The 10,795-nt window shown below is 40.5% G+C and overlaps 2 protein-coding genes across 2 annotated transcripts; one reads left to right on the top strand and one right to left on the bottom strand.

The window, feature by feature from the left end:
- Window positions 1–3,192: 3,192 nt before the first annotated feature.
- LOC128919930 (uncharacterized) lies at window positions 3,193–4,056 on the top strand. The gene is made up of 3 exons (XM_054225711.1): window positions 3,193–3,471; window positions 3,571–3,727; window positions 3,786–4,056. Exons 1-3 carry the CDS (start codon window positions 3,339–3,341, stop codon window positions 4,054–4,056), a joined length of 561 nt encoding a protein of 186 aa, XP_054081686.1. The 5' UTR covers window positions 3,193–3,338.
- A 3,340-nt stretch (window positions 4,057–7,396) lies between these two features.
- LOC128919929 (putative nuclease HARBI1) lies at window positions 7,397–8,653 on the bottom strand. The gene is made up of 4 exons (XM_054225708.1): window positions 8,528–8,653; window positions 8,104–8,470; window positions 7,536–8,047; window positions 7,397–7,414 (listed from the first exon to the last, which is right to left on the bottom strand). The coding sequence occupies exons 2-4, from the start codon at window positions 8,174–8,176 to the stop codon at window positions 7,397–7,399; spliced, it is 603 nt and encodes a 200-aa protein (XP_054081683.1). The 5' UTR covers window positions 8,177–8,470; window positions 8,528–8,653.
- Between the last annotated feature and the right edge of the window lie 2,142 nt (window positions 8,654–10,795).

Genomic DNA, 10,795 nt, shown 5'->3' with positions numbered 1-10,795 from the left:
AATCGGATTATAACCACAAACATTTCCCATATAACGGTTATGTTCAAAGTGACTAAAAGTGTTTTAAACTACTAAAGTTTATACTAAATATGGTACTGAAGAGGAGCACTCAAATTGGTGTTAAAATTAAAGATGGAGGACGCGCCGCACCCTTTTGGGTCAAAAATCATATCTCAGGCACTACTCGACCATTTTAAACCAAATTTTACACGTAATATTAACTTGACTTAATGAGGTTATAGCTTCAAAATGGAAAAATGGCTTCGAAACCATGCTCATCTAAAAATTGTTGAAATCGACTATAACATTATAATGCCGCAGATATTGAACATGAGGTCTTTAATACTAAAAATACCGGTACCTCTCTCAGATATTCTAAATCCTTATTACAGTATGCCTCTATGCCAAAAATGAGTAAAATCGGAAAATTGCTTCCACTATCTACCTTTATATACATATATTTGGCGTAGGAACCGCTTTAAGCGATTATAGCCGAATCCACCAGAGCGCGCCACTCATTCCTCCTTTTTGCGTTTTGGCTCCAACTGGAAACACCAAGTGAAGCCAGGTCACTTTGCACTTGGTCTTTCCTCCGCGGCTTCCTCCAGCGAGTACTGCATCGAACACTTTCAGAGCTGGAGTGTTTCCATCCATTCGTACAACATGACCTAGCCAGCGTAGGTAGTTATGCAAGAACTTAGAAGAAAGAAGTGGTGGGAGTGGTTCGAGTGCCGTCTCATCGGATATTGACATCGTGCAAGTTTCTGCACCATAAAGCAGGACGGGAATGATGAGGGACTTGTAGAATTTGGTTTTCTTTCGTCGAGAGAGAAGCTGAGACCAAAAAGAACAGATCTTTCTTCTGATCTACCTTTACCACCGTGGTATCTGCTGTGCTGTAATTTGGACAAAGGAATGCGTTTATACTTTTGTTTATAAGGATGCATGCCCTTGGTTTACCTTCATTACGTGTGTAAAAAAAATATTATAATTTTTGCTGTTTAGCCCTTTTATGGTGTCTTCATTAACCCAGGGCTCCTATATTAAGCTAATGTCGATGCCCCTCTCTTGTATGAGGGTTGTCAGATTCGCCGTAGCACTCTTTGAGTGCTGTAGGTTTATCTGCACACATCTCAGACAGTTTTTCATTTAATGTCTACGTTCTTTAGCAACAGACTGGCGTCGTCGACCTCTTCCGTGTCGTCTTCGTCAGCCGCTTTGTCGCCTTGAAAGATTTTCATTTTGGCCTTCCGAATGCCGAAGCTGATTTTGTTGTCAGTCTTCCTTAGAGCGTCTATGGACTCATCGCATATGGCCACTAGTATTGGTCGACTGGCTTTATTCGCTTTCTCCTCCTTTATTAGTTGCCACTCATCTATACCTGGTATAGTCTTGTTTTGCAACTTGATGCACCTGAGGAGTTTTTCGCCTGGTTCCTCTATCGGGGGCAGCCAAATGCGAGCACGTGGTCTCTTTGGGATGTCCTTGGTGGGTATAAGCCTCAGTTGGAGGCCTACAAAGGCGTTGCTGATCTTAGCAACGCTACCCGTTAGGAAATCCAGAGAGGCCTGGTCCGCGCACTTGATGACCCTGTAACCCCTAAGGGTTTCAGAGGAGTCAAACTCCGGATGGGGACCCGCCGGGTTGTCAAGTACATAGCTTAGCACCATACTTGACAGTTTGACGTCGATCTCCACCCATTTTTCTTGCACCGTGCTTGGTGAGGAGGAGTTGCCGTCAATGATGGCAACCTGTAGGCTATCTCTCGCTACATCGCAAAAGTGTTTTGCTGTTGTTGTACTTTTTTTCTCATCTTCACTCTGCCTGGGTTTTTTCGGCAGTGTGCCTTGCGGTTCGATGAGTGAGCGATTCCTTTTTTGGGAACTGCTCGGTTTTGTGCTCTCGATTTGTTGTTCTTGAGGCTCAGATTGCTTCCTTTTCAGGAAGCTTTCGTATTCCTCTACTGTCTGTTTGAGGCGCTTGATTTCTTCCTCATCAACTGGGGTGCCGGCTGCCTGATCTTTGGCTATCTTTCCTAGCACAAAGACTGCCCTCTGGTACCTGTTTTTCCTCAGTTGATTCTGGGTTTTTTTGCGTTTCTTTCGCTGGTTGTCTCCTTTAGCTAACAGTGCACTTTGGTTGGTGCTCGTGGCTGCTTTGGAGGTGGAAGCTTCCACATCAGATTTATTTGTTGTTGCTGCTGTCACTACCGGCGTACTATGGCTGGTACGCCCCGTAGTGCTCTTATTCGTCACCTGGCTGGAGGCGAGTAGTTTGTCCTCATCGGATTCCGTTATAGGAATCCGATATGTCATTTCTGTTCCAGTAGTCGTAGCCGTTGTCGTCAAGTTGGTTGTTGTTGTTGTAGTTGTTTGTTTGTTCATGTTTTGGTCCCACGAGTAGTCCGGAAAGGGTTGTCACTCGTCCGCAGAGCCGGTATGCGTAGAGAAGGCATTTTAATACCTCCGACCTCGCCCGGGCATCGGAGGGGACCGTTAGCGGTCAGCTATTCGTTACCGCCCGCTGACCATTCAGCCCTCGGCACGGGTACCTCAACACCTTGGCTTAGGGTGGTGTTGATACGGGTGTCCTCACAATTCCACAATAGGATATGGGCGTAAAACCGGTGGTTTATTCATCCTTATCACCATTGTGCGAATTATGAGGTTTCCCTCTTGGTTCGTAAGAGTAGTGCGTGTTCCCATCTGGAAAGTGCGCATTACAATTACTTAAGCCCTTTCGCCACGTCAAGGCGACCAACGTAAAAAGGGCAACTTTACCATACCATTGTAATATGTTAGCACGTGCGCTATCTTAGCAAAATTAAGCGAACGTCTAACCTTCAATATAATGTAGCTTGGTGGAGAAAACGCTTGAAATCGGTCCACAATTATCACAGCTCCCAAATACTATGTAGAATGATTTCCGTTATTTTAGTGGCCTTTATATAATAAAACTCTATGGAAACATGTTCTTGAGAATATACCTTCCCCTAGTCAACATACCTAATTTAGTAATGATATTAGTACAGTCCTCCTACAACTTATCTAAAAAAAATTTACCAAAAACCCGAAACTATTTTCCCACCTCCAAGCCTTGCAAATTACAAGAGTATGAGCCCTTCCTTAAGCTCCAGTTACCGATACTTAAGTTGACATTTCAGAGAGTGTCATCTTTGCTCTATCCCTTTATTTTGACATTTCAGAGAGTGACAGCTCAGTTATTTCGCTCGCTTTTTTGATAGCACGCTTCATTTCATTTTCATCATTTCATTTTCATAATCTCATTTAATTTTCTATATTTAATTTGCCATTTGATAAATAATCCGAATAAACACAATGAATGATGAAAAATTAATAGAAGAAGTGCGGGCGCGTGAAATTTTATATAACAAGGCCTGCGTAGGCTACCGAGTGCCGAGCCGGAAGAGGGACGCGTGGGTAAGCGTGGCGAAGGAGCTAGGTGCTACTGGTAAGTAATTGTTATTAACAATTTATTTATTAGATTGTAATATATTTTGTATATATATATGTGTAGATGTTAATAGTTTAAGTTGTATTTATTTTACAGAAGAGCAGTGCTCGAAGAGGTGGCTGACTCTAAGGGAAAGATTCAGTAGGGAGGTAAGGAAAATGGAGGCACCATCAGGAAGTGGGGCGAGTAACGCCGAAACCTGGCCATTGTTCGATAATATGAGCTTTTTAAAACAATATATACAGCCCAGACCGTAAGTTAATATTTTTTTAATATTTTATACGTATTAAATATTTATTTCCCTTTTACAGAAATCGTTGCACCACAAACATTTTAGATGATATGTTTTCGCAGGAGCTGTTGGAGCCAATTAGTTTTGAATGTTCTCAGACTAATTTATCATCGCCTTCGGAGTTGTCGTTTTCAACTCCGATCCGGAAAAGAGTAAAGAAAACAAACAGCGATGACGACGGCTGCTTCAAAGAAGCGTGCGAGCTATACAAAAGCATGTGTGCAGAGAGGAGCAAAGGCAGCGAGGCGGTGGTCGTTTGGTGTTATGTTGACCTCTATCATGAACGATAATAACATAAAACAAATGAAAGCAATACAAGTTTTAACAAATTCATTATTTGCTATTAAATCGGAACCCGAATAATTTTTTTTTAATTTTTAAATCATTTGTTTGATGTTTTATACATATATTGAATTAATATGTAAAAATGTTTAAAAGGCTTGTTACCTAGACGTAAGAAACAACGATGTATCTCATTTTTCAAAAATAGTTTTAAAATGTTTAAAACGCTTGTTACCTAGACGTAAGAAACAGCAATGTACCTCATTTTTCAAAAATAGTTTTAAGAATGTATTTGAAAAAAAATAAAACAATTTGTTTTTATAACTCTTTAATTTTGTGTCTTTGTCTTTTATTTTTTGTGTGTTATGTAGTTATGTTGGTAGTGATTAGTGATTGGAAGGTTGTTGTCATTGTGTAGTTGCAGAAAACATTCACCAATTTTTTTTAAAAAATCATGGCGTTTTGATAGGGAAAAATTATCCTATTTTGTATGTACATTTATTTGATTATACAGCCTATGTCTTATTTACTAATTAGATACCGTCATAATTATGATTTTGTCGGTAAATAAAATACATACATATATTTTCGTAATAAACTTTACTATACAGAATTCATTTGCCATATGCCTGTGTAATCTTCCTAATACAGATAATTACCCTCTTTTTCAGTAAATAAAACAATATTTATAGATATTTCTATGGTGTATACGTATGACACAGGTATACTTACGTGCGGAATTATAACCAGTATGTGAAAGGGGGAATGGAAATTTTCTTTGATGAAATACAATTGGTTTGTTACAAATTTAATAAAATTAATGAGGGTTACTGAGATTCACCACACACATACAAAGCGCGGAAAAATATGTTACTAAGTCATGTAAACATATGGTTTAATAAAATATCATAAAAAAGTTAACGTAACAAAAAGTATAGTACTTCATACTTGGATTACAATTTTACACATTATATATATATATATATATATTTGGCGTAGGAACCGCTTTAAGCGATTATAGCCGAATCCACCAGAGCGCGCCACTCATTCCTCCTTTTTGCTTTTTGGCGCCAACTGGAAACACCAAGTGAAGCCAGGTCACTTTGCACTTGGTCTTTCCACCGGAGTGGAGGTCGTCCTCTTCCGCGGCTTCCTCCAGCGGGTACTGCATCGAATACTTTCAGAGCTGGAGTGTTTTCTTCCATCCGTACAACATGACCTAGCCAGCGTAGCCGCTGTCTTTTTATTCGCTGAACTATGTCAATGTCGTCGTATAAATCGTACAGCTCATCGTTCCATTGTCTGCGGTATTCGCCGTTGCAAATGTTTAGAGGACCATAAATCTTGCGCAAAACCTTTCTCTCGAAAACCCCAAGAGTCGTCTCATCGGATGTTGTCATCGTCCACGCTTCAGCGCCATACATCAGGACGGGAATAATGAGCGACTTATAGAGTTTGATTTTGGTTCGTCGAGAGAGGACTTTACTTTTCAATTGCCTACTCAGTCCAAAGTAGCACCTGTTGGCAAGAGTGATTCTGCGTTGGATTTCAAGGCTGACATTGTTGGTGTTGTTAATGCTGGTTCCCAGATAAACGAAATTATCTACAACTTCAAAGTTATGACTGTCAACAGTGACGTGGGAGCCAAGACGCGAGTGCGCTGACTGTTTGTTTGATGACAGGAGATATTTCGTCTTGTCCTCATTCACCACCAGACCCATACGCTTCGCTTCTTTATCTAGTCTGGAAAACTCAGAACAAACGGCGCGGTTGTTGCTTCCGATGATATCAATATAATCGGCATACGCCAGGAGCTGTACACTCTTTTAGAAGATTGTACCCTCTCTATTTAGTTCTGCAGCTCGTATTATTTTTTCCAGCAATAGATTGAAGAAGTCGCACGATAGTGAGTCACCCTGTCTGAAGCCTCGTTTGGTATCGAACGGCTCGGAGAGGTCCTTCCCGATCCTGACGGAGCTTTTGGTGTTGCTCAACGTCAGCTTACATAGCCGTATTAGTTTTGTAGGGATACCAAATTCAGACATCGCGGCATAAAGGCAGCTCCTTTTCGTGCTATCGAAGGCAGCTTTAAAATCGATAAAAAGATGGTGAGTATCGATTCTTCTCTCTCGGGTCTTTTCCAAGATTTGGCGCATGGTGAATATCTGGTCTATTGTGGATTTTCCAGGTCTAAAGCCACACTGATAAGGTCCAATCAGTTGGTTGACGGTGGGCTTTAGTCTTTCACACAATACGCTCGACAAACCCTTATATGCGATATTGAGGAGACTTATACCACGGTAGTTGGCGCAGATTGTGGGGTCTCCCTTCTTATGGATTGGGCAGAGCACACTAAGATTCCAATCGTCAGGCATGCTTTCTTCCGACCATATTCTACAAAGAAGCTGATGCATGCACCTTATCAGTTCTTTGCCGCCGTATTTGAATAGCTCGGCCGGTAATCCATCGGCCCCCGCCGCTTTGTTGTTCTTCAAGCGGGTAATTGCTATTCGAATTTCTTCATGGTCGGGTAATGGAACATCTATTCCATCGTCATCGATTGGGGAATCGGGTTCGCCATCTCCTGGTGTTGTACTTTCACTGCCATTGAGCAGGTCGGAGAAGTGTTCCCTCCATAATCCCAGTGTGCTCTGGACATCCGTTACCAGATTACCTTCTCGGTCCCTACATGATAATGCTCCGGTCTTGAAACCTTCTGTTAATCGCCTCATCTTTTCATAAAATTTTCGAGCATTACCCATGTCGGCCAGCTTTTCAAGCTTTTCATACTCACGCATTTCGGCCTCTTTCTTTTTACGTCTGCAAATGCGTCTCGCTTCCCTCTTCAGTTCTCGATATCTATCCCACCCCGAACGTGTTGTGGTCGATCGCAACGTTGCGAGGTAGGCAGTCTGTTTTCTCTCCACTGCGGAACGACAATTCTCATCGTACCAACTGGTTTTTTGGCGTTGCCGGAGATCAATTGTTTCGGCTGCAGCGGTATGCAATGAGTTTGAGATGCCGTTCCACAGCTCCCTTATATCGAGATGCTGATGAGTGCTCTCAGAGAGCAGGAGTGCAAGTCGAGTAGAAAATCGTTCGGCTGTCGGTTGTGATTGCAGCTTTTCGACGTCGAACCTTCCTTGTGTTTGTTGACGGGCGTTCTTTGCTGCACAGAGGCGAGTGCGTATCTTTGCTGCTACTAGATAATGGTCCGAGTCAATGTTTGGTCCTCGGAGCGTACGCACGTCTAAAACACTGGAGACATGTCTTCCGTCTATCACAACGTGATCGATTTGATTGCGCGTGTTTCGATCAGGGGACAGCCATGTTGCTTGATGAATTTTTTTATGCTGGAATCTGGTACTACCGACAACCATATTACACATTAAATACGATATAAATAAATATAAATATAAATAAAATAAATATACACTAAATACGATCTTCTTGAAATGAAACGGCTCCCTGCCAAAAAATCCCTTACACGGAATACGATACAAGATGCATTGCGTCGAGTTGAACTTATTGAATGTAATGCACCTCCAACACTCTCTAAATCTTCACGCCATTCTCCCTCCAATATTCCATGGTCTGCGGTGTCTGTGTCTACAAATGTATCTGGACAATACCAACGATCATGGTCATTCAACATTACAAAATTGTGAAGAACCAAGCAGGTTAACACAATTGTTTCGCAGTTCTTTGGGCTAAAGTCTATGACCTTTCGTAGAACACGCCATCGAGCGGTTAAAATACCAAAGCTATTTTCGATTACTCTACGAGCTCGCGATAACCGGTAATTGAAAATTGCTTTGTTTCGTGGCAGCTGTACACCGAGGTAAGGTCGCATTAAGTTTTCCTTCAACGGAAACGCTGCGTCGGCCACAAAAAAATGTGGAAAATCTGTTGAGGATTCATTCCATAATGGAGCTCTTGGTGGTAGTGGCAATTTGTTTTCCAAGAGCGCTTTACCAAATTTAGATTGCTGAAAGACACCTTGAAATAAAATAAAAATAAGTAAATATCTATATATTGCAAATCTTTTAATGTACCTCCGTCACTTTGTCCTCCATAGCTACCAATGCTGGCAGAGGTAAACGTATACCTAGCGTCGCAGGATGCCATTAAAACTATACTATAAAACTTTTTATAGTTATAAAATAACGAGCCTGAATTTTGTGGACGAACAATAGCTATATGCTTCCCGTCAATTGCTCCGACACAGTTGGGTATATTCCACAGTTTTAAAAATCTGCAGCAATATCTTTATATTGTGCGGTACTTGGCTCGCTAAGGTATATCGGGGACAGATGTAACCAAAGTATTTCACACGTTTCAAGTACGATATTCCGCACTGTTGTTTTGCCTAACTTATGCATCGAGGCTATGACCTCAAAAGGTGTTCCATAAGCGAGGTACCTAAAAAATATATGAGAATACAATTAAATGAATATGTTTCAATGTTGTTTAACTTACATTAATGTTATAACCACTCGCTCCTCGACGCCAACTTGTTGTTTTGGTTTTTTTAAAAACGGACTAATTATATTTAAAAGAATATTGTACACTGTCCGATTCATCCGTGTTAAAAGAAATAGATTTTGGTCGTCTTCTTTTAATTTTAAAAAGTTCTTCCAGAAGAAACCATTTGGGTTTCTATCCCGATTAGCTGGATGAACGGACCAGCGGCGTTTACGTCTTCTCAAAACTTTTCTTCTTTGAAGGCGAAGAATATTTAAATAAACAAGTTCTTGGAATAAATCACTATCCATTATTAAAATGTATTATTATTATTAAGGTATTCGGCAAAACAATTTGTTTTATTATTTATTAAATTTTCACAAACTTCACAAATCAATTAAAATGTCACATTTGTGTGCTCTCTCAACATTCAAAAACAGCTGATTTCTACGCGCTGTGTTTAGTATAACTGCATCTAAGTTTTCCAAGTCAAATTTTTCGAAGCTGAGTCAAGTCAAGTATCGGTAACTGGAGCTTTACTGGTTTCATATGAAGTATGTATGAAGCTTTCTGTGACACTTTATTTTAGTTTTAAGCAACATTTAAGTAATTTTAAAGATCTAAAAATAACTACAAGCTGCTACTTGTTCGATGCAAACACACACTCACTACATTCACTTTTCATGGCAAAAAAAAATCGGGTTTTTCTTGTAATTTTTTCATTGCCAAAGTAAACTTAACTCAACTCAAGCGAATAAACACTTGACGTACGCATTACGTCCAACTAACACTTCATTGCTTTATGTCTTGTCAATTTTTACTATTCCTTCATTCCACGCTTGCACGACATTCGTTCATTGTAGAGCAAACAGCCTGCGGTTTTTGCCAACATACACATTTACATTGCATTAACTAACTTTCATACATGTACTCACGTGAGATGTGTGTGTGTGTTTGTAGTGGCAACATATTGTGTAACGGTTTGACAATGTGACTGCGTCTATGGCAATGTTGCAAGGATCCAACGTTGCACGTATTTTAATATGAGCCCCGAAAGAAAAATCACCCAAACGTGACTTCATTTGGCTGACGCTTACACACAACACCACACATACTTGTGTGCCCATGTGGATACATATAAACCTATTTCGTGTATCAGCTGCTTGAGAGGCCGTAAGAATGGATCTGCTGTTTGACATTTGCCTTTAGCCTCATATGAGTAGTTATAGTTAGTGTTGTTGCTTTTTAGTATATTCTACGCTTTGTGATGAGTGAATTTTTTAGTACCAACTCATTAAATCAATAATGGAAGTTTTCATTTTTTATATACATATATCTACCGAAGCCTATTCATATAAATTCTTTCTTGCTTTCGCTAGGATTCTTTATTGTATTTTGGCATGAAGAAAGAAGAAAGTGCTGCCCTATCTACACAAATCACCGTGTTATAATAATGGCAAAATGCACCGGATCTGGTTCCGAGCGCTTTTCTATCCTCAAAAAACTAAACATTAGATACAGCGACAGTAAAGAAAAGACAGTCTATACTGAAACCAATTTTAAAGAAAAAGACACTTCATGCAACAACAATGATATCGAAATTTGGAAAAGAAGAACCTTTATAGCACAGACCACTCAAGCGTATTAAGAAAAGACAAAAGGCGACAACCAATTTTCATCTCCGAACTTGTTGCACTAACCCTTTCCCTTTAGCTATTGCAACTTTTGTCTCTAAACACTTGCCGCAAAATGTCAATTTCACGCGAGTTGAGAACCAAAAGTTTCCCCAAATAACATCAGAACAATAAAAGCAAGTGTAACTGTGCGTGAGAGCGCAAAAATGCATTAAATTTAATAATCCTTGCATGGTGATTGCCAGACTTTCTTCCGTTATTGCACACTTTGTTCTAATTTCTGCATTCGCACGCAACACAGGAAAGACGCTTTGACGCACTGGAGCGCAGCATTTACCCCCACTTTGTGGTGGGCGAGCAGGGGTGATGGCGCTGCGCTGCATCCCTGTACGTTCTTACTCACGGATTCCCGCAATCGGTGTTGCGTTTTTAGTTGGATCCGACACCTTTGTTTGCATAAAGTTTTGCTGCTCCAAGAGGTCGCATTTTATCTGTGTGTGTGTTTAGCTTGTTGTTGCTGCCACCGCAAAAGCAATCGATTTGTTGTTTTGCCAGCGACATCCTCATCTTTGAACTACATGGAGTGCACTAAACAAAAGCAACAATTTCGCAGCGCACCACATATTTCTAGCTTCAACGCACACGCGTC

This window comes from Zeugodacus cucurbitae, chromosome 2 (assembly GCF_028554725.1).
Source record: "Zeugodacus cucurbitae isolate PBARC_wt_2022May chromosome 2, idZeuCucr1.2, whole genome shotgun sequence".
NCBI lineage: Eukaryota > Metazoa > Arthropoda > Insecta > Diptera > Tephritidae > Zeugodacus > Zeugodacus cucurbitae.
Note: the sequence above shows the minus strand (reverse complement) of the source record. Positions and strands in the feature narration are given on the sequence as shown.

What these genes read in the sequence shown, in the direction of transcription:
- LOC128919929 (XM_054225708.1), bottom strand. Translation starts at nt 8,176, where the DNA reads ATGGCATCCTGCGACGCTAGGTATACGTTTACCTCTGCCAGCATTGGT. An exon ending in TGGAGGACAAAGTGACGGAG is followed by an intron (nt 8,048 to 8,103) that starts GTACATTAAAAG and finishes TTTTATTTCAAG; the next exon opens with GTGTCTTTCAGCAATCTAAA.
- LOC128919930 (XM_054225711.1), top strand. Translation starts at nt 3,339, where the DNA reads ATGAATGATGAAAAATTAATAGAAGAAGTGCGGGCGCGTGAAATTTTA. An exon ending in GAAGGAGCTAGGTGCTACTG is followed by an intron (nt 3,472 to 3,570) that starts GTAAGTAATTGT and finishes TTTATTTTACAG; the next exon opens with AAGAGCAGTGCTCGAAGAGG. An exon ending in CAATATATACAGCCCAGACC is followed by an intron (nt 3,728 to 3,785) that starts GTAAGTTAATAT and finishes TCCCTTTTACAG; the next exon opens with AAATCGTTGCACCACAAACA.